The sequence below is a fragment of the Colletes gigas genome, unplaced genomic scaffold (assembly GCF_013123115.1).
Source record: "Colletes gigas isolate AHSC1104 unplaced genomic scaffold, ASM1312311v1 Colletes_gigas_Sc00053, whole genome shotgun sequence".
NCBI classification, from domain to species: domain Eukaryota; kingdom Metazoa; phylum Arthropoda; class Insecta; order Hymenoptera; family Colletidae; genus Colletes; species Colletes gigas.
The window spans coordinates 761,609-784,865 of record NW_025106682.1 but is presented as its reverse complement, the minus strand read 5'-3'; the positions used below and the strand labels follow the sequence as shown (position 1 = coordinate 784,865).

General features: G+C 31.6%; 2 protein-coding genes across 2 annotated transcripts; one reads left to right on the top strand and one right to left on the bottom strand.

Annotated features, from left to right (window-relative positions):
* Nucleotides 1-297: 297 nt before the first annotated feature.
* Nucleotides 298-10,497, top strand: LOC122403444 (UPF0472 protein C16orf72 homolog). Its single transcript, XM_043406972.1, has 5 exons — nt 298-777; nt 1,761-1,832; nt 2,662-2,833; nt 3,086-3,231; nt 9,585-10,497. Exons 1-5 carry the CDS (start codon nt 585-587, stop codon nt 9,725-9,727), a joined length of 726 nt encoding a protein of 241 aa, XP_043262907.1. The 5' UTR covers nt 298-584; the 3' UTR covers nt 9,728-10,497.
* Nucleotides 10,498-11,199: 702 nt separating this feature from the next.
* Nucleotides 11,200-20,168, bottom strand: LOC122403443 (Usher syndrome type-1G protein homolog). The gene is made up of 7 exons (XM_043406971.1): nt 19,818-20,168; nt 17,395-17,538; nt 14,193-14,465; nt 13,832-14,087; nt 13,339-13,632; nt 12,626-12,818; nt 11,200-12,524 (listed from the first exon to the last, which is right to left on the bottom strand). The coding sequence occupies exons 1-7, from the start codon at nt 19,838-19,840 to the stop codon at nt 12,277-12,279; spliced, it is 1,431 nt and encodes a 476-aa protein (XP_043262906.1). The 5' UTR covers nt 19,841-20,168; the 3' UTR covers nt 11,200-12,276.
* Between the last annotated feature and the right edge of the window lie 3,089 nt (nt 20,169-23,257).

Genomic DNA, 23,257 nt, shown 5'->3' with positions numbered 1-23,257 from the left:
ATGCATTAGTATAGTAGTGAATGTAATAATAGTAAAAAATAAGTAGAAAATTACTGTTTGTTAAAACGAACTTTGTAATTAATATTACAAAGAAATATAAGCGACCAATGTTAATACATTATTACATAAATTTCACCATAATTAACAAAAATCTCTACGAATCTTCCTTGCCAACAGTAAACATTCAGCTTTAAACTTCAACCTTTTGCCACATTTTAGTTCCTCAAATCAGCCATCCAGATAGCACCACAAGCCCCCCCACTCCGGAGTCCCATCCACCATCCAGTCTTTCGCCTTCCGTGCGCATCGAAGGTATTATGCCTGTTGTTCCGTTCCTACCTGCTTTCCGTATATTCTCGTTTCCTTGCTTCCGTGCAATTGCTACAATCCTCCAACGGAGGCACTAAAAACCACAATGGCCGCGACCTGACTTCTTCAAACTAAGCGTGTCGTGCATGATTACGCGAAAACAATCCTAAACCAAAACATAAAAACTCTTACGACGCAGTTTAATTTGCGTGTGTGGCGTGTGTGTGTGTTCAGTGTTGAGGAAAAAAGTCGCGACAACTTGAAAGACGGAGATCATGAGCGAGGATAGAAGCGAAGAAGATCCCATAATGGATCTCTGGTATAGTAATTGGGAACAACAGTGCGTCGAGGCGCTGGAGGCGGAGCCGGATTATGAAACTCAGCTCCACAATGAGAAAGAACTATACTCCCAGCAAATGTGGATAAGCTTCCAGACCACGGCGTCGGCCATCGCCCAGCTGTACAAAGGCAACCATAATTTCTTCCTTCCAACTATCATAATTGCTAGAAAACTTTATTTTGTGGAGATTATGTTTGTCTTTGATCGTCTATTTTGTCTTTAAAGACAATGTTTCGATGAGTCGAAGTTACAAAAGCGACTATAATTAACAACCATAATCTTTTCAAAGTATTTTAATAATAGTTGAAAAGTTTATTATTTGGAGGTTATTTTTGTGAAAAGTGACCGTCCATTTTATTTTTAGGTAGTGTCTCAATTAGTCGAATATACTATTAACAATCATAATTTCTTTGAAATATAATAATAGAAACGTTTATTATCTGGAGGTTATTTTTGGTTTTTGCAAAAAATGACCGTCCATTTTGTTTTAAACAGTGTTTCGATTAGTTGCAGCTTCAAAGACAGTAATAATCTATTTTTCAAAGTACAATAATTGAATAATAGCTAGAAAAGTTCATTATGTGGAGATTATTTTTCGTTTATGCAAAAAGTGACCGTCCATTTTGTTTAAAGATAGTATTTCGATTAGTCGAAGTTTCCATTAACCATAATTCATTCTCCGAAGTATTATAGTAATAGCTAGAAAAGTTAATTGCGTGGAGGTTATTTTTGCAAAAAGTGACGTCCATTTTGATTTTAGACAGTGTATCGATTGATCGAATGTAAAAAGGCGACCATAACTAACAACCATAATCTTTTTAAGTATTATAATAATATTTAGAAAAGTTTATTATTTCGAGGTTACTTTTACAAAAAGTGACTGTCTATGTTGTTTTAAAGACAATATGTACCGTTAACAATCATAATCTCTTCAAAATATAATAATAATAATAAAAAGGTTTATTTTATTTGGTTAATGTAGAAAAGCGACCGTCCATTTTGTTTAAAAGACAGTATTTCGATTAGTCGAAGTATTCGATATATTCGAGAGGTAGAAGTATCGATCTGATTTGAGTATTTTATTTAACCCCACTTTTTTCGTGTTTTATAGATCGAACGCAGGGCGTCTCGCTATGGCTGCCCTTCCAGACTGCCGCTGGGACTGTCACGTCATTGTACAAAGGTACGTCTAGGATCGTCAACGAACTATTAATTTGGGGTTTTCTGCCTCTTTATTTTGAGGTTATGATCAAGTACTGTTTTTGTTACAATTTCTCTTTCCTTCTTCTATTTCAATTTTTATTTTTGGTGTTGTCTTTATCATTTTTTTTCTTCTATTTCTAGTGCCGTTTTTGTCACTCTTCTTTTTATTTTTGTTTTTGCCTCTCATTCCTCCTTTTACTTCTAGTGTTGTTTTCGTTAATCTTTCAATTTGAAAATACAATCAAACCTTAATGAATTATATTTTCATAATGCAAACAGTTTATTCCACCTATATTTGGCATGCGATCTTGTAAAAAATAAATTAAGCTTTACGAGTTCCAAAAGTTTCTATCAAATGCCTCAGATACATTATTATAATCTTATTGATGAATAATTAATTACCGAATCAAACTTATTGTGCATTATAAGAGAATATAATATTTATTTCCCCAGCAAATAGAAATGTCAAGATAGTTTCAAATGTCACAAATATTATTGTTTATCATATTGTAGAAGAATATATAATTTTATTTCCAGTTAATACGTATTCAAAAATAGTTTTTGTCTGTTGAACGTCTCAAATGTTATTATTATCCTATATTACAGTAATTACTGATTGAAACGTATCATTTATCATAGAAGAATATGAAACTATATTTTCCAATGAATAAAAGTTCCAAAAGTTTTTGCATCCAATATCTCAAATTTCCCATTTATAGTTAGTGCAAACAAACTACTGCAACTGGTTTACAATAATTATTGGTTTTTGTCACATAATATTTGTATTAATACAATAATTGTTTCCATAGATTCTGTGGATAGTATGCGTCGATGCAGTGAACTGGGTGTAGAAATGGGGCGTCAAAAGCGTAGCAAAGAAATAATGAACTGGGCAAGGAAAAAGAGACGCATGATTCGCAGAGAAGACCTCTTAGCTTATCTTGCTGGAAAACCGCCTCCACCACGACCACATTCGCACAGGTTCTTACTCGAAACACATTTCTATATAAACTTTTTGCACACAGTTTTATCAAAACGATAAGTTTGCACAGAGTTATTACATAATTTTATCAAAATGTGAAAATATTGTTGGAAAATTCTTCAGTAAAAAAGGTTTTTTTTTATTGAAAATTGAAAATATTATAGAAAAATTGTTATGTATTATAGTTTTATTATTGAAAATGGTACTGGAAAATAAAAAATCGTGTGTGTGAAATTTGTGAAAATTTGCAGGAGTTCGCCTAAACCACGGATGATGGTGTGTGGTTCTCCACCATCACAGAGTGCCACACCAAGTATGGTGATGGCTCCTACAGCCACAGCTGGAAACGACCCTGATCCTGAGTTACACACATTTAGAGAAGCGATTGCACTATCTGGTGAGAATTATTTTACTTTTGATTATGATAACACTGTCTTTCGTTATGTCACTAGGTGTTAATTTGTGAAGTTTCGTGTTTTATTTGGAACTATTGCCCGCGCGCTCGTATATGTGTGAATTGTGGGAATGGTGGAGAACTTGGAATATAGTTTAAAGTCGTAGAATTTAATTAGAGACTTGAAGATTAAATCTAAATTCATTTAATTAAAAAGAAATCATAAATAATGTAGCATGCGGTTGATAAAATATAAAAAATATATTTTTAATTAAATCTATTTTAGTGATATAAAAAGGCCACCTGAATGACTTGTTTGCTTGTAATTATACAAGAAAAAAAAGTATGAAAGAAAAGTTGTTTGATTTCGAGGGCACATAAAGCAGTGTCAATAATTTTTTTGTAGGTGGAGGTATAGAGGAGATATAAAGATCGAACTTGTTTTTTTAAATGGGATGATTTTATGTATGTTCTGATAGAGTTTCAAAACAATTACTTATAAATGAAGTTCATTTAAGGTTGCACGAGGTCAACTATAATATCTTACTAATTTACTTATTGGCGTATTTATTCCTACAACAAGTGTCCAAAATGATGACCCTGTGCTGTAAAGTTACTGCACGTTGAATTTCATTTGGATTACTCGCAATGCAAGCTTTCCTTATATGCACCATCATGTATTCTCTAGTTGTTGGTATTTCGTTATACACTTGTTATTTTAACTTTGTCTGAGGAACGTAGACGCCATCTAATATTCCCTGACCAATTCAATAATTTTTAAATAATAACATGTTTGAGAAAACAGTTCCCGAAGGACGAACATGATCGGGAAATCGTTTCGTATACAAATGCACTGATTCTCTCATCATTTGGCGACGTGTAACGCATATTGCAAACATGTACTTTGATCAATTGATAAATTCAAACTAATTAGTATAAACAAATAATGCTTTGTGTGATTCAATGTTTATTTACATTCAGTGATACGTTTGAACGATTACAAGAGCGATATCAACAAGACACCAGCAAGTAGAGAAGACATGATTTAAACATAGAAATAATTTGCAACGATATATTTTCTATTTCAGTTAACCTTGTGTAACCTTGAATAATCTTTATTTATAGGTCATTGTACTCGTTCTGAATAGTTCTATCAGAATATTCATAAAAATGTACATCATCTCATTTAAACAAACAAGTTTGATCTTCATATTTTCTTTACGCTTATGAAAAAATTATTGACATCGCTGTATGTGTCCCTCGAAATCGATCAACTTTTGTTTGACATTTTTTTTTCTATCATTACAGATTAGCGAGTTATTCAGGTGGCCTGTTTTAGGTGCTTCATCCTGTATATAAACTGATTAATAGCAATAAGTCGGTATGAGAACATGTATATAAATTTTTAATGTAAAGCATGTTTTATGATATCTTTCATTTTGTATCATGGCGGGCACACATAGGAGACAGACGGGGAAACAGCTAAAAGCGGTCCTCGGAAAGTTCGTCACGTCCTCTATGACTGTGAACGCGGAAACCATCTTCAATCATACACTTTTCTGCATTCAATCTTTACATATGTATTCATCTTTGGTGGGATATCTTTGTTAATTCCTTTCGTCGTTATGTTGGCGGGATTTTCGTTCGACGGAACGTATGCAATTTTGACCAATCCGTTTTTCACATTTTTGATTATCGAACTACATATTAACTACTCTATCTGAAACATAATTAATTTTTACTTTCTTAAGAACAGCTTTTATGCCATTCGACATTGCGATATGTAGTTTGGTGTCACGCTGATCTATTACATTCTTGCCTATGCACATGATTAGGCTTGAGAACAAATGTCTTTGATCTATATCTCCAGCGCAGTGTGCATCAAGTCTACCTTTTGACTAGATTTATAGACTATGTCGTATTCTTTGGTATTCGCCAGATACCTCAGTATGTGTTTCGCTCGATTTCAATGCACTTTCCACGGATTCGTGTTTTATTGGAAAAGCTTCGTTGCTGCAAATAAGACTTTAACAATAGACAAATAAGAATTTTTTATATGGTACATGATTCATTTCTTTAATTTCTTCTTGCATCGTTGGTCCATCTTTCTGATACGACGCCAGATTCCAACCTGGCACTCCACCATGTCAAACTCTCTTATAAGCTGCTCTATACATATGCTTTTTGCGACAGCCTTATTTCTCAGTTAGAATTCTTTTGTATACTTTGTATACTTATCTACCCTTCTCTTAGATATGTATAGCTTGACAATTTAAATCTTTTGAATCCTTGTTCTATGAGAAAATTGTCTAATTTTCTATTCCAGTTCCTGTCGGATTGCTCCAAGCTATATACATATAGAGTAGTCAGTGGTAAATGTCAGTAAATGCTGTTCTACTTTCAAGGCTCACTAATTTTTCCATTATGTTTGCTTGCTGTGATTTAAGGTCTTCAATCAATTTTGAAGCTCGATTATTTCTATTAGATTCGCTTCAATCTTATTTTCGTTTTCTTTATACTCTACATCACTGCCTGGTATAATATTGTAGTCTTTTGGTTTATCTCTAAGTCCATATGGGTTTCTAATAATTTTCTTTAATCTACTTTCCTTCTTGAAATTGTGTCGGATCGTTTCTTAGGCATTTCAGCTATTTTCAACTTTTGGGCATTATCACTGTCGTTATCTGACCAACCTTCATTGGGTCTCTACTCCCGAGTATTCTCTTTATAAATCCATTTATGTCCCATTTTGTCCTCTATAATGCCTTGTATGTTTTGTCGAAAAATATTTCCAATTCATTATTCCAGAATTCTAAATTATTGTTGGTTCTAAATCTCTATATCTTTTTTATTCTATTCATTTTCGACTTTTGATATGTAATTTTTAATGTGAAATTTTGCTTCCTCTTTAATTTTCATCTATTTGACTACTGTTTTTCATGAAATATTATCGGTGAACGGAAAAGTATTTACTGCCACCAGTAGAATTGATTGGCATAGTGCTGTATACATCAGAATGAATCTGCTTACATATGCATCTGTCTTGATTTTTTTGTTTTTCTTTTTTAGTTTCCTGTTTGGTAATTTCGGTGCCTTCGTAACACAGCATGCATCGCAGGAAAAAATCGACATTCTTCATTCTGATGTCACATTTCATCCGTGTTTATGTACAAAGCATGCGATTCCATTGATCACTGTTTTAATTATGTACAGTCTTTCTATATGCTTCATGAACTGTTCTTCTTGTGATGTCGTTTCTAATTACAGTAATGATTCTTAAAATGAAAAATAACGAATTTCCGCAAATAATGAAATGCATATTAATAATGTACTGAATTGGTAAACGGTCCGTTTGCTAGAAATGTTCCTTCTTTTTAACACTGACTGTCAGATCAAAACCATATAACATTTTGCAAAAGTAAAATCTTTATTTTAAACCATTGTAAGCTACTTAACCTAAAATTTGTTTCAGTACTTATTTCCATAACCTTGTTAAAATTCACAAATTCTATTCAAATTTATTTCCCTCAACGACTTAACTTGGGAATTAATTTTTCTAATGTCATAATGATAAATCCTGTCAAAGTGTTAATTTGAGATGCGGACAATAAATTTTCCTAATGTCTGAAACAATACTCGTCATGTAGTATTATACCTCTTTCTTCGTCCTTAACCAGAGTTTTCAAAGCTATGTTCCTTGTGTCCTCTGCCTTTAAATTAGCACCATTGTATTTCTTGAGGTCGGTTGCGGTATTCATCGTTTCTGAATTCAGCTTGTGGAAATCTGTGAGCCATTCCTTTTTGTGACAAACGTGATGCACATGTACATCCACTGTCCAACAGCCATATATCCATTTTTTTATTCTCAGTCTACATATAGAGCTTCTGTGGATGTCGCCTTCAGCTGTTTCTCTTCACATTCTTCTGTGGTACTCAGTTAAGAGCACTCTTTTTAAATTTACATAGGTGAATTTCTCGCCTGCCAGTGTCATTCTCAGGGTTTTGTATCTGTCTGGAAGCCCAGATAACAAAGTATATGCAAAATTTTCATTGCTTCTCCTAAATTAGCCGCAGCTATTTTGTCTCTTTGCTAGGTAACTGGGCATGTTCTCGTTATCTTTCATCTTCATATGATAGAATTTCTTTTTCAGTTGCGTGATTCTGACCCATGATTAGAGTTGATAAATCTGTTACTAAAAGCCCATACATCATGTGCACTTATGGCAGTCTTCTATATGTACCTGTTGCTCTTCGTTTACATTTAAACCTATGGACTTAATTGCTTTATTTTAACTGACTTAACTCAATTTTGACACGAAATAAAAAAACATAATAGAAATCCAGTAAAAAACATCACTGCATTTCCTGCTATAAAGAAAACATAAAAAATTTAATAATAAGGTTGTAAGGTTGTATGCTTCCTTTGCTTTGATAAAATATATGTTACATGAAATTGTAAATAAAAAACATTAAAAATAAATATTATTTACTCTATATTTCTTGTATTTAGACTCTTGTATAGATTTTGTTTTATCATTTTTTTTTCCATTATTCTTGTATTTTTTTATTTGTTAAATCGCGCAAATTATTTTTTATAATATTTGCAAACACCAACAAATAAATTTCCAATACATAATTTCTCTACACCTTCAAGAGACATACAACTTCACACCATTAATGATTGCCAAAATTTTTGTTTGTGAGCGAGATAATCTGGATAAAATTTCTCATCAACTCGTCTCTAAATGAATTTTCCTTGATTGTCTTCAGTCTCGATGTACAGGCATGATTCATATTTAAAAATTATCTTTGCATCACTGCAAATGCTTTTTTTTAAAAGCAATATCTTTTAAAAGAGCAATCATTCGTGATTTGAAATCATTAGAAAAATATTGGTGCAATGGCATGTTTAATATCTTCGATTTACCTCGTTTACTGGCTAAACCTGATTGATCTTGAGCTGAGTGTTTGTCAAATGTATTTATGAAACATGGAATACCTTTCTTTAGGAATTGTACTGGCCAGATACTTTTTTCCAAGTTTTCTTTTTATAACTGTGAATGTGGGAACTATCTTCAAATAATGAAATAAAATAAATTAAATTAATTGAATTTCTTAACAAAAATTTTTCAATTACGATTTCAGTCTAAGGTTTAGATTTGTAGAGTTTTGTTTACAATATGTGTGCGTGCGTGTGGCTTGTGACAGTTGTGTGAGACATGGAATATATTTTGAAAATTTAAGTATTTAATAATTGCAATGTTTATAGATGCAATAGCTTAAATATCGAGGATAGATTTTTATGATAAATAATGGTGGATTTGTTCTGTTTTGTAATTCTGTGTTAATTGTTAATTAATACATATTTTCATAGAAAGATTTTATGATTTGAGAAGACTTTGAATATTTGAGATTGATTGGTGGATTATGAGACAGTTCTGGGGTTTGTGAAAATGAAATTCTATTCTGAATGAAAAATAACGAATTAAATTTTATTCGTTTATTTTGTTATGACTATTTAATTGTTTACTTATTATTTGTTGGTACTTCATTATTATTAGTTATTCGTTATTACACTGTTTGTCTGAACGGATCATTATAGATAAATCGTCAATATCAATCAATATTAATAAACAACTATTAGAATTAATTCGTTAATAACGAATAACGAATAATTTTATACTAGTTTTCTTGCTATTTCTAATTCCAACGAATTTTTATTTAACTCTCCTAGAAGATAGATAGATCCACTGTACACTATTTTTTCTGTTATACAATCTCAACTATTTATTATTCTATATTATAATTTTAACTTGAATTTTTTTTCTAAAGATTCCAAACTTATGTAATAGTGCATGCAAAATTTTAACACTCCCCCCTCAAATCAAATTTCAAATCCATTAATGGTCCATAAAACAATTCTATATTCCCAAAAATCTGCTTGAAATCTAATAAATAGTTTACAAAATAATTTTACACACCAAAAAATTAGTTCTAACTTCATCAAATGCCCATAAAACCAACTAATTGGCCCATCAATTTTTATTATGAAAAATTCTTATTATTTTGCTCTTATTAATCCTCTTTTTCACTTTTCATATCAAATCTACCAACTGATTAGCTTACCAGTGTTAATTATTATTAAAAGTTACTATAATTTTCCCATTTATTAATCCTCAATTAAGAATATCCCTCGCAATTGTCCCAGAAATTCCCTCGAAGGAGCATAATTATTTCAATATTCCTGGAATTTCTAGAGATGAATATCTGTCGTACGTAAAAAGAAAAAACTAAAAAAATAAAAAAAATCGTTTATAATTTGTTTATTAATGAATAAAACATGTTTTGCTGGATAGGTTCACCGATGTCCCGCCGCACTGGGAGGCAAGCAGAGTTGTCTGCGTTCATTTCTAGTGAATTCGCTCGACACCATAAACGGCCAGCCTCGCACGACGTGGACATGGGCTCACCCACGCACAAACGTTCGCGTTTCATGTAACGGCGCGCTACATGATGTAAATCTTCTCCCTCGTTCTAACCCCCTAATCAACACCTAATTAACGGAAGACTTTTTCCACACGTAATTTCCAATTTACGCCGTAAACTTTCCCAATTTTCCACAAAATTGGTTATAAAAAAAGTCCCTTTACACCAAACCTAATACAAAAGGTGTTCCGAACATTGCGAAGAGGTCTACAAAAAATCCACAGAACAATGCGGGCGGTTGCGAGGGAGATCTTTGTAGAATATTCTTTGATAATCCCAAAGGATCGCTTAGACTCTGATTAATTTACTATAATATCGTTACGATTGGTCTAAAGAAATCGTAGAAATCTTTTGTCCGACGGAAGGATCATTTTATACAGTTTTTTTTTGTTGTCGAACGAAGAGAAAATTGTAAATTCTAATCTTCCCCAACAATCAGAGAATTTTGTTTCCGTTGTACGATAAAAAAAGAATCCTTTTCGATAATAATATATATTATAACAATAATAACAATTCTTTTCGTTCACTAATTAGCGCTTTCGACAAATGAATCCACCTAACGAACCAATCAACAACGCTTGTACTGTTATTTTTTTATTAATTATGCTTCGTCCCTTTTCTTCTTCGCTGTTTGTAAATATAGCATAATCTACTAAGCGTTGTTGGTTCGTTTACTTTCCGTGAAGATTAATTATGCAAAAGAATGATTTGATCTTGAATTGTATAATTAGTAAACTGGCTCTCGGAGGAAATTTAATAATAAAGAATTTTGTTTCGACGATGGCTGAAGCGATTAGTTTATTTATTCTGCGTGGTTTCTTGTATAATAATGTGTCGAATAAAGCCGCAAGGATTTTTTAAGGAAGCTTCCGCTATTGATCGATTTGGTATTTACATTTATTTTGTTTCGTTTTTACAAATTTATATTAAATTTATTGCGATATAAAGAAATTTTTCTTAATTTTTACAATAAAGACAGAAATTTTGGGAATTCTCTTCTTTATTAAAGAATATCTGAGATTCTACAGGAAAGAAATGGCGAATTATGGCATTTACAGACTCTGTTAATATTATCCTGGCCATTTGCTGGATTAAAAATCGAATTTTGGATTCGAAATTGTGAAAATTGGGCGTGGAAGTTTGGGAAATGAGTTTTTAATGGAAATCTTTCCATTAGTAAAGTTGATTACTGTATTATTATAAAAATATAAACCCTCTATCGTGAATTTTAATAATTATGGTTATTTTTCTTTAAAATACTAATTTTTTTTAAGTAGTTGTAAATGCATAAATTATTAATATTGCCAATATTACTCAAACCACGTTTAATTGCAGACATAATTTTTTATAGAGAAGAATAGTAAGCGAAAAATAAAAAGGGAATGAAAGCTTGAGCATTTGAAGAAGTTTAAAATTTTCTTTTACAATAATTCATCTAACATATTAGTGAAATTAACTAATTTGTTTTTTTTTTTTTTTTAATAAATAAAAAAGGTTTGAAAGAAATTGGGATACAAATTTTTGAGAACTTAAGACGATGCACGCCATTTTAGAATTTAAATATGGCTTTTACTCAAGCAAATGGCTGTGTAAAATACTATTACTTGGTATAAACTTTTTTACTTGGTATGAAATTTTTAGAGGAAAAGAAGATTTTTAAGGGAAGGTTTGTATAAAGATGTCTGAAAGCTTTCTAACATGATGTACACCATTTAGAAATTTAAATACGGCGTCTATGCAAGACAAAGAGTTTTCGTTAGGAAATAAGAGAAGATTGGGATAGTAATGTGGTTTAAGATTTCTTGGAAGCTTTCCTATAATTGTATAGGCAATTTAGAGATTTAAATATGACTTCTACGTACTTAAGTACTTAAATGGCCACCTTAAAAATTATTACTTAACGTAAAGTATGAAAAAAACATTTTTGGAAAAAAAGATTTCTAAGTGAAGGTTTGTATAAAAATGTGGTTTAAAACTTTTTGGAAGCTTCCCGTGGCTACGTAAGTATATTGCTACCATGTTTTTGAGCATAGTTAATTCTGCCAATAGGGGACCGTCTTTTGAAAGTTTTTCTATTTTAATTGCCTTAAATCGTCATAATTCGGCCTACTCGCAAATGTTTGGAGAATTCTAGACTTTAGTATTAAAAAATAGGTTCCCCAGATAGTGTTCTAACTATGTAAACTCTGAAATTTGAGGTTAGTCTGCCATTTTTTTATCAAGTTAATTCGAAAACTTTGTTCTTTTAGTCTATTTTTTTTTAAGAATTATTTTTACAATATTTCGTAAGGCACTTCATAGTTAGGCGATCTGAAACTATTTCATAAAATGGCCGCTACTGTGTATTGCATTCCAATGGCCGCCATTCTTCCCAAATTATTCAATTTTCTTAATAATAGTTCGTCTTTCTCTTTTTAACCCTCTTAAATTGTCAAAATTCGGCCATTTGACTCTCTTTCGTGGTTTCTCCGTCATCCATCTTGAAAGTCCTTGTCTTCCAGATGGTGCTGCATCGAATTACACCCCAAAAATCTCAGGTTATTCACTCATAACACCAAAACTTTACAGTTTACTGTCTTTAATGACATTTTGAGTAGCATCTAGTGCCCTCTTTCGGTTGGCTATGGCGTTAATAAGTTTCCTCTTAGGTCCTAGTGGAAGTTTCAAGGCCGCCATGTCGGTTTCCGTCAACAACATTAAGGCTTCCAAGTCGATTTGTTCGGATTCCAAAATAGAATGAATGGAAGAAAGATTATTTGCGACTAAAAATCTCTGCAATGGCGTCCATTCTTCGTCCGTTTCTTCTTCTTCTGCAATAATATTACACTTTGAGGTTACATTTGGCTGTAAACTTCGTAAACAAATTTATTATAGGTGATGTTACTTGTGAGTAAAATTGCAAACGACGTACCTGAAAGGAGATCGTCGTCCCACATGCTTTGCCTTCGAGCCAAACTTCCTGCGCTTCCTATGCTAATTTCTTCGTTATTACCGTTTGAATTGGGCCTATGGCCATTCATGGATCCATTTCCGGTCCCATTTGCAACTTGGATGCCATTTTGAGCGTCCACTTGAGAGGACAGGCTGTCGAAAGCTGTTGTTATCTTGCAAGTAGAAAATATTTTAAAACATTTTTATTTGTTATTTGGTAATTTTAGTAACGGAATAGTATTTTTCCTAGGTAGGAGACACTTCAAATTACGAAAATTTTTATTCTTCCAAAGATATTCGGCGAATATTAATATAAATCCCCCCACCCCCCAAATAAATCAAACTTGGAATTCATTGATTATTGCAGAAATGTATTTTGAAGAGAAAAAAGTGAATGATAAAATTCGTAGTTTAATAGAAGTTAAGAGTAATTTTAATTTTCGTACTTTGGAAGCATTCTAAGTTAATATACATAATATTGAAACATAGTTTAGAAATTAAAATTTGGCTTCTATTTAAGAAAATGGTCGTCTCAAAATCCGTGTACAATTCTTCCAAAATGGGAAAAACTCCACTCACAATATCAAATTTTTCTACTTAGGAAGCTTACACAAAATCCCACTACACTTTACAAACCTAAATTCGTTCGAAATCCCAGAAATTGGCCTTTCACAATAACTTCGAAAAACTTACAGTTCTTCTAAAAGCCACGGATCCGAAACCCGGTCGGTTGAAAATGCTGGCCGGCTCCTGAAAAAATCCCCCCTCTGCCGTTCCATTCGTGTCACTCGCGTCACAATCCGATTCCCTATCGCCCAACAGATCAGGCGTGCTCTGTGCTTTGCTCAAACTTCCCCAAACATCGGAAATCCTCCCTCTTTTTCCTATTTGCTGGGCCTGTGTTTCGTAAGTCCCCACGTACATCACGTCAGAATCCTTCCTGAGGCCTGTCAGGCTGCGAATTGACTTCTTTCCGTTCGTCTCCACCTGCAAATGCAAATCCTATTCGCATTTTGAAAGAATTTTATCAAATAAAAATTATTTAAACGATTTCTGTCTATTTAACAATCATATTATTCCACGGTTAAATCAAGGCAGATTGTTCCATTGATGTTTAAAATTTATCGTTTAGGTGAATTTTAGTTTGTTAAAGAAGATGGCGGCCCGGGGAAGGCGAGATTTTTACTTCTACGACTTTGAAATCGTCGACAGCCTTTTTTGCTAGGGCTTTTCTATACACTGCGCCACCATTTTTCTTCGCAGCCGTTCCTACGATGTCACTGAAGGTCGGGGAAGGTCGTACGCGACCCCTGAACGTTAAAATTCCAGGCTTTTGAGGTGGAAAAGGTTCGTTTGTAATTGTCAAGTCCGATTTCGTTCGATCTTTCGACTTCTTCTGTTCTTTTTCCGCCATTTTCTGCTTCTTCATGTACTCCTTTAGCCTGAAATACGAAATGGTTTGCAAGAATTATTCGTGTAAAAAAATCTTAACTAAGACATTTTTTTTATCAAACAATCGAATATTAGTTTACAAGTTAAAAGAATACCTTTTCTCGGCGTCTTTTTCAGCCTTTTCTCTTAAGATTCGACTTTTTTTACGGTTGTTGAGTTCCTGGTCGGCCTGGGCGAGATCCAAGTATTGCAAAATCATCTCCCTCCCGTTTATGGCAGCTAGATCCCTCGCAGAATGTCGGTCGATGTCTAGAGACCAAATATTGCAACCGAATTTCACGAGGAACTTGACACAATATTCGTGACCTCTCGCCGCTGCAAGATGGAGGGCCGTGTTTCCGAAATAGTCACTTCTATCCGGATCACCTCTACGGTAAACATTGTTTAACAATAAATAATTAAAAATTTTTTCGTCCAAGAATAAGTTTAGATCATTTTTGATCCATTTTGTTCAATTTTTGGGCAAATATTTCCTTTTTTCTATCGAAATTGCCCCAACATACTCGATAAAAGTCATCAAATGGACTAGATTTCATGACTTTACCGAGGCACCTTTTTATTTTTCTGATTACAACACCTTTTCCAAACAGAAAATCATAGTGTTTGATCTAAAATCATTAAAGTAGTATATAAAAACTATCCTTGCCTCGAAAGTTAGGATTAACTTACTATAGTTTGTCAAACCATACGTTTCCAATATACAGAATGTTCGGCCACTCCTGGGAAAAATTTTAATGAGAGATTCTAGAGGCCAAAATAAGACGAAAATCAAGAATACCAATTTGTTGATGGAGACATTGTTAAAAAGTTATTAATGTTTAAAGTTCCGCCCGCACTGAATTTTTTTCTCAAAACTGCGCAGGATTTCCGTGCTATGTCTATTCACCAAAAATGATTATAATTGACACCCGCAACCGAAAATAATTTTTCCAGAACGATTTGAAGTTTTTTTTTCCGTCGAAAAATTTTACACCTTCTCGAATTTTTGTCTCGAAAGTGGATAGGATTTCGGAGGTATGTGTATTCACCAAAAATGATAGTAATTGACACTCGCAACCGAAAATAATTTTTCCAGAACGATTTGAAATTTTAGAATTTAATTGTTAATAACTTTTTAACGAAGCCTTCATCAACAAATTGGTATTCTTGATTTTCGTCTTATTTTGGCCTCTAGAATCCCCCATTAAAATTTTTCCCAGGGGTGGCCGAACACCCTGTATGTATATCTATCAATTACATGATGATACAACGCAAAACAAAATTTTGCACTGGTTATTGAACCGTCACTATACTTGGTATAGAAGTTACCGAGAATTGACTGGATTTCATGATTTTTATCAAGGTTTTTTCCATTTTCGATGTTTTTTTTACCAAAAAATTATGTTTTCGTAACCCTTAAATCAATTATTAAATAATGATGTGGGTTGTTTTGTCAATTTTTCGACAAAAATTTTGATCGTAATATTCGCAAACAGAGTAAATAAATGTTTCCTTTTGCAGTAGAATGATTAAATTTTGGATTGACTGTACAAGTGACGATTCCTCTCTTTTATTCTCTCTTTTCCCCGCCGTGTTTTGTTCCACTCGCTTTCGATTTTGTTCCATCAGTGCACCCATGGTCGCGATTTCCGCTCGTGGCGACGATCGATGCAAGATTATGGCGTCCACTTCCGGTTTCGCGCATCTGTCAAGGCTCACAATATTTGAACTGCCATAACTTCGTGAAAAATGATCGTAGTACAACGTTTGTGGTGTCATTTTAAAGACGGGATCATATATTCTCAGATATTTAAATAAAATTTTCCCAAATACCTTTCCACGCCTAGAAAATTATGGGAAAAATGAAGATGGGTGTTTTCAAAAATATTTAAAAACGATTCAAAGGGCTTTTGGAATCTTCAAAAATTATTTCCGGCAAGTGAAACCACTTTGAATTTGAAAGGTGAAATATTTTCTTTCCAAAAACCTCCCCAAATTTAGTATATATGCCATTCCACTTCAAACTTCTTTCATATTTTTGGAAAACATCATATTTACTTTTTTTTATCTTTCTCTGGCTGTGAAAAGGAATTTGACAAAATTGAATGTAAGAATATGAACTCTATAGTACACTCCTGGATAAAAGATAACATACACTATCATTCAGTTCTTGAGGATAAACTAAGAATTTTTAAAATTTTACGAATGATACGTAAACATCGCCTCATGATAATATATTATAGCGATAATTTCAAACTATACAGTCTGTACTTGTTTTCATCGTCAAAAGTCATGTGAAAGGGGTCGCTGAAATGACAGCACATATTAATAAATGAAGCTTTTTATTTAATGGAAATTAAATATTTGTGTAAGAAAAATAACATCGATTGAAGGAACACTTTATATTTTAATAGTGTCTAAGTCTGCCCTTATTTACAATTACTTCGATCATTTTTTTTAGTAAAGAATTGAACAATTTACGAATATAACTTTGTGATAATTTGCTCTATTCGCCTTTGAACAATTTTCATTTCTTAATTGCAAGATCACTTTTACATCGTCGCTGTTTAATTTCTTACCATGTCTCTTCTTTTTTTAAATAAATATTAGACATTTTGTTAAAGTTGAATGTCTACTGTTCCTTATGTTTGCACGACTTAAAGTGTAGAAACATACTAAAACATATTTTCCTTGATAAATATAAGCATAGTTTTATTATGTCGCTATACAGGGTGTACGGCCATCCCTGGGAAAAATTTTAATGGGAGGCTAAAGGCCAAAATAAGACGAATATCAAGAATACCAATTTGTTGATGGAGGCTTCGTTAAAAAGTTATTAATAATTAAATTAAAAAATTTAAAATCGTTCTGGAAAAATTATTTTCGGTTGCGGGGGTCAATTACAATCATTTTTGGTGAATAAACATACCCCCGAAATCCTGCGCATTTTCGAGAAAAAAATTCAGTACGGGCAGAAGTTTAAACGTTCATAACATCTTAACGAAGCCTCCATCAATTAATTGGTATTCTTGATTTTCGTCTTATTTTGGTCTCTAGAAACCCCCATTGAAATTTTTCCCAGAGTTGGCCGAACACCCTGTGTAATACATTACCATGTGACGATATTTACGCATCATTCGTAAAATTTAAAGAATTCTTAGTTTATTCTCATGAACTAAATGATAGCATACATGTGCTTTCTTTTTGTCTAAGGGTACAATTCAAAAATTGTGAGCGTTTTCGATATTTCGAGCATCAGTTTTGATTGAAATTTAAATACGTTGAGTTTTAATATAATTAATTAGGTTGTTGGTGTACCCTTTGGCAACGAGCAGTCGAAGGACGTCTATATGACCTTCAAAAGCTGCCCATAGTGTCGGGGTCGTTCCGCCATCGTCTCTGACGTTGCAATCTTTTTTTGTTGCTTCTTTTAAAATATCCAAGGCGCCATCTCGTGCAGCTCTGTAAATAACGAGCAATTTTACCCAAAAAAACTTCTCATTTTGAACAGGAGATACAATTCTGAAACACATTTTTGCTAAATATGTACTCATATTTTTTCGAAATTATTAAAATTAGCAAAACTGCGACATTTAAATTAAAACAGATTAGAATAGCAGTTCCATATTGTTAATAACAAATCCAGGAGTTAATTTTTATACGTTGTTAAAATTACTTTAATGGACAAATTTTTATAATTGTTAAGTTTCTTGGGAGTTCTTTTAATTTGTTATCTATTATTTATTTAATATTTATCATCGAAAGGTTTCAAAGACAGAAAACAATTTTTGTTTATTTACATAGAAAGTACAGGACAATCTTGAAACAAAATTTGATTAAACAATCTTTAGTATTTTTAACAATTAATTGTTACTAATATTTCAATTAATTCACGAATTATTAATTTTGAAATTGGCATTGTAATTGAAAATATTTTGATTAAGAGGAAAATATTCTCTGGAACTATATCCCCTATTTTGGAAATATTTGTTAACCATTTTTTGCAATAGGTTTTAACAAATTTTGATAACGAAAAAGGAAAATTATAAAATGTGACGGCGTTTTTTTAAATTATTTATTAACAGTTTAAAATTAATTATACGATATGCAATTGAGATGGGTTTTTCTAAAAACATTTTGTAAAATTCGAACGGCTTCTGGAATCTTCAAAAACTTTTCTCTTCAACAAAAAACATTGAATTCGAAGATCGAAGTTTCTTTTTTCAAAAACCTTCCTAAGAATTAGTAAATCGTTTTTTCTCCACGAAATTTCGACATTTTATAATGTATACCAATGTTAAAAAATAGTTTAAAAGAGTTTTCCTCAATTTGAAAAATTGTAGATTTGGAAATTTGTTACAAAGATTGGATATCCAATCACAAAACTAAATAAATTCATTGAAATACAATTAATTTTATTATTATTTATTATATTTTTCTCAAATTTAATTCTCAGTTCTATTGTTTAAATTAATATTTTTCTCCAAAAAATAATTCCGATCGACTATCATTTTTCAAAATTTATTTTCCGCATGTGTTATAATTTGTTTAACTAATTAATGTTATTGTTTATTAATTTTATTGGTTTTTAAAGGCTTCGAGAATTAATTAGGATTTGTAAAGTGGCGGTAGAGAGCAAATGAGAAAGTATGAATAATATTTTAACGAGTACTTTACATGATAATTTTCTCTCTAATTTGCTATAAACACGTTTTGACATAACCGAGCTAGAGAACATGATCGAAGGAAAGTACCATGACAATTAGTTCGATTATTAATAGCAAACCAAGATAACTTTCTTGATTAGTATATATTTATAAAAGATTATTATTTTTTTATAATCAATTATAATTCTAAGGAATGATTAACTTTGTAAGGGTTAGAAAAGTTTAGACGAAATATAGTTTATTATTAAATTATTTTTAGTGGCGGAATTAATTTTTGTAATCGTTCTTTATTGAATGGAAATTTTTGATAGGTGAACAGTTTCTTCTGAAACTCTCAATATTTTTGAAAAATATTGATTCGAATAGTGGGATATTAAAGTTAATTAATTTTGATTAGGAATTTTGAAAGAAATTAGATTCTCGATTTATCAATTAAATTATATTCTATCAGTCATAACAACGAGATGTACATTACAAAATAATTGCTTTTAATATTTGTCCAAAAATAACAAAAAAACATTAATTATTAATACTATATTAATGATATTTAATTACTGTTTGAAATTCAGTAAAAATCAATCAATTGTGTCCTATATTTTTCCCACATTAAAAAGTTCACAATAAATTAGTTAATATTACTTCAAATTCAATAAGTTTGCTTATCAAATTTCCAACAAAGTCCCAAATGCATCTTCTTTAGCTCAAATTCAATTTTCCGTCCAATTATCACAACGTAACCCGAAACCAAACAAAAAATTCTAATGAAAGGTCCAAAAATTGTCCAAACAAAAACCCAAAAACCTTTCCCATTCAAGCATTAAAATCCAATCTCTCCCATAATTTTACATTTTAAACTCCAAACTCTTTATTTTCATGATAAACTAGCCACATAATATTCCCCCTCCACCCACTCCACACAAACATACAATCGAACACGCAATCCCCCAGTGTCAGCCAGACACAATCTTTTAACATTATTGTGTCTAACCCTACAAAAACCACACAAAAGTCACTGAAAGATCACGAAACTCTAAAATTCCATTGAAAATCTGTTCATAGGGAATGGAAACTCACTTGTGGAATTTTTCCGACGTCATTTTCTTTTTCTCAGGCCAGTTCACAATTTTTTCTGTCGATAAACAACCATAACTTCACTTTAGATTAGGTTTTTACCGACATTTATTATAAAAAAACATTTTAAACAAAAATATTTGTTAGAATTGGTACGTTTATGATTAGAGCATGATCGCACGCGGTTAGTATGGCGTCCAGCGGATCACTGCTCGAACCGAGCAAGTTGTTTCAACGAGTTTAGTGCCGTCGGCCGCCATTTCTGTCCTTGTTCCGATCATAATTTCGACGAATCTCTTTCTCGCACGTTCCCGCCATCTTTCACTTGCCCAGGAACTCGAAATGAATTTTACCCACCAGCTGGCGGCCGACTCTCCACTCCACGAACAATGGAATCTGTCTTACCAATGGAGATTTAATATCCGCAGAGTATAAAATTGAAACATTTGATTTCGAAATGAATTTTTTTGGTTTTGCTTGGTTGCGAATGGAATCTTGTGGATTTTAGGGAGAATGTGAGAAAATTTAGACGATATTAAGTGATTTTAGCGTAAAGAAAATTGTTTTGTGAACTTAAAATATGGAAATTGGAGAAAATTGGCCCAAGAACTAAAGAGAATTCTTTTTTTATATGAATTTGATTTTCCATGGTGCCGAGCGATTTTGGGAGAATGTGGGAAAGGAGATTTAGACCATTTTTAGGTGGTACTCATTTGTGAGAAAAATTATTTTGTGACTTTATTGATCGTATTTGAGAAAGTGAGCCCAAAAAGCAAGGTCAATTTAATGCATTGAGTTTAGAAGCTTTGGTTTTGGGGTTTACAAGTTGAATTGCAAGCTGAATAGGTTGAAATTGTATACAGGGTGCCCGGTCACATCTGGGGAAAATTTTAATGGGAGATTGTAGAGGCCAAAATAAGACGAAAATCAAGAATACCAATTTGTTGATTGTTCCATAAACCAGAAAATTTTTCAGCGAAATTAACAAATTTTCAATCGTTCTGGAAAAATTATTTTCGGTTGCAGGGATCAATTATAATCATTGTTGGTCAATAGACATATCCTCGAATTCCTAACCATTTTCGAGAAAAAAATTCTTGTAGGTGGACAAATTTTATTAATAATTTTTAACAATAATTTTTTAACGAAACCTTAATCAACAAATTGGTATTATTGATTTTCGTCTTATTTCGGCCTCTAAAGTTTTTCATTAAAATTTTTCCCAGGAGTAGTCGAACACCCTGTACATGTACAATTTATACAATGTGTGGATAAAATAATATTTTTTAAATAGTTTTCTGGGCTCTAATTTAATTATAATTATATTAATAATACGTGACAAACCAATTGAAATCATAGTAATTGAACTGTTCGACGAGGCTAGAAGACGAAAAATATTACTTTCGAACGTTTTAAAGTTTTGAATATTCAATATCTGAGACGTTTTTAGGGAAACCAGCCTCACAAGCCTCACAAGTCGATTAAATCCAGTTTCGATTCTTTTCCAATTCGAATTGTGGGCTAAATGGATCGTAATTGAGTGTATAGACACAAAGTGTTATCATAGCAATTTTATTGAGATTTCACAACAATTAACATGCAAATATTACATCGACTCGAGAATCTTACAACTATAGGCGTTTCTTGCTAAACACGATTAAGATTACGACTATAATTGCTCTTTTTCCAGCATCAGTCCTTTAGAAAATACTCTTGAAATACATTTTTATAGTATTTTCTATTATAAGATTTCCAAACTTATTATTTTTTCGACTGGAAATTATTTTGTATAAATAATATTTGTTTTTTAGTGCTCTATTTTCAAATCAAATTAATTAGTATGATGATAATTAATTCAATGAAAATTATTTTCATTTTTAATAGACAACTTTTCCATCCAAATAATAAAATTGGGGTCTAAAATACTCGATTACAAATTTGTCAATGCTTAAATTTAAATTGAATCTTGTATTCCAAGAGTTTTCGAATTATTTACACTTATGGTTGTTATAATTTGGGGATTTTTTATACGATAATCCTTGCCACTATCGATTCTTATTTATTTACGATTTCATCACAGTTTGATTATGTTTTTCTTGTTAACTACGTTTTTTAACCGTATATATTATTATTATTATTATTATTCTTATTGTTATTATTATAACAATGTCCAATATTTAGTTGACAGTTTCTCAATTATAATTTTTACTCGAAGACCAAAATGTATTATTTAAAAACTGTAATAATAAAGAAATAATATAATAAAACAAATAGAAGAAATAATTTCAATAAACAGTGATTATTTAAAATTTCCAACGAATATTAGAAATTTTTTTTCTGCTGACTAACACCAATGATCACTAACGTAAATATAAGTGTAAATTTAGTTTTATCTTCAAAAAAATTTATTATGCGGCATAGAGTAATTATTTCGAAATTTTTCATAATTATTTAATAATGTTTTGTAATAATAAATTTTAGTCTTTAAAATTAAGTATTGTAATAATTATTGGTCCGACTTAAATTCCCTTGACGTGATTTTTTTGGAGAACCACCGTCATTTTAAGGAGTATTTTTGTTAACAATGTTTAGTACCAATGTCGTGGGAGAAAATGAGACTTAATTGGCTACTTATGGTTAATTCTTCGAGTGTGAATCATAGTAAAGAAGATTCCTACATTTTTGCACGTTTTAGGACAGTGTTAGAGTATAGCAAGTATCGTTGAACGACCACATTATTTTATATTAGAGAGGAATTTTTCAATAGTGTCTAATGATAGCGTAATAAAGCTGTGCTAGAGATATAAAAATAGATTTATTTATTTATTTAGTTAAGCCTTTTATTTAAAAAAACAACGTTCGACTCGGTCGACGTTAATTGGATTGTCACGTTTGCTAAGTTTTCTCTTTTACCATCTGAAAACTGTACAAAATTCACTAAATCTACAATTATACAAGTCTGACATCGATTTTAACATTTCGAAATAGTTTATATGTAATTCATATCATTTTGAATTATGGTAATTACGTGAAATTAACGGGGAAAAATGATGATCAGCTGGAGAAATATGTTTCGTAGGAAGTAATTTTGTATAATTATTATTTGCGAAATTTCGAAAAGAATTATTTTTTGAAATTTAATTGACCCTAAAATTTGGTATTTTTGGCAAATGAATACGATTTAAAGGTTTAGAAATATTAGAATTTATTTACATTGAGCGTTTAAAAAATTTCAAAATTTCTCATACCAATATTAAAAAATTCAACATTCCGATGGCTAATCGATCAATTCACAGTCTTCCCAGTAAAATTACCATTATTCAAAATTTCAAAAACAATTCCAATTTATTCACTGTGAGCGTTTGAAAAAAACCCCATCATAGTGACGGTCAGTGGTGGCCGTCGCCTTCAATTCCAAAAGTTTCCCTAATAAAAAATTATTC

Coding starts and splice junctions, on each gene's coding strand:
- LOC122403444 (XM_043406972.1), top strand. CDS start 585: ATGAGCGAGGATAGAAGCGAAGAAGATCCCATAATGGATCTCTGGTAT. Junction 1,833..2,661: donor TGTCACGTCATTGTACAAAG/GTACGTCTAGGA, acceptor TTGTTTCCATAG/ATTCTGTGGATAGTATGCGT. Junction 2,834..3,085: donor CCACGACCACATTCGCACAG/GTTCTTACTCGA, acceptor GAAAATTTGCAG/GAGTTCGCCTAAACCACGGA.
- LOC122403443 (XM_043406971.1), bottom strand. CDS start 19,840: ATGACGTCGGAAAAATTCCACAA. Junction 14,466..17,394: donor CGACTGCTCGTTGCCAAAGG/GTACACCAACAA, acceptor TGTTTACCGTAG/AGGTGATCCGGATAGAAGTG. Junction 12,525..12,625: donor GGACGACGATCTCCTTTCAG/GTACGTCGTTTG, acceptor ATATTATTGCAG/AAGAAGAAGAAACGGACGAA.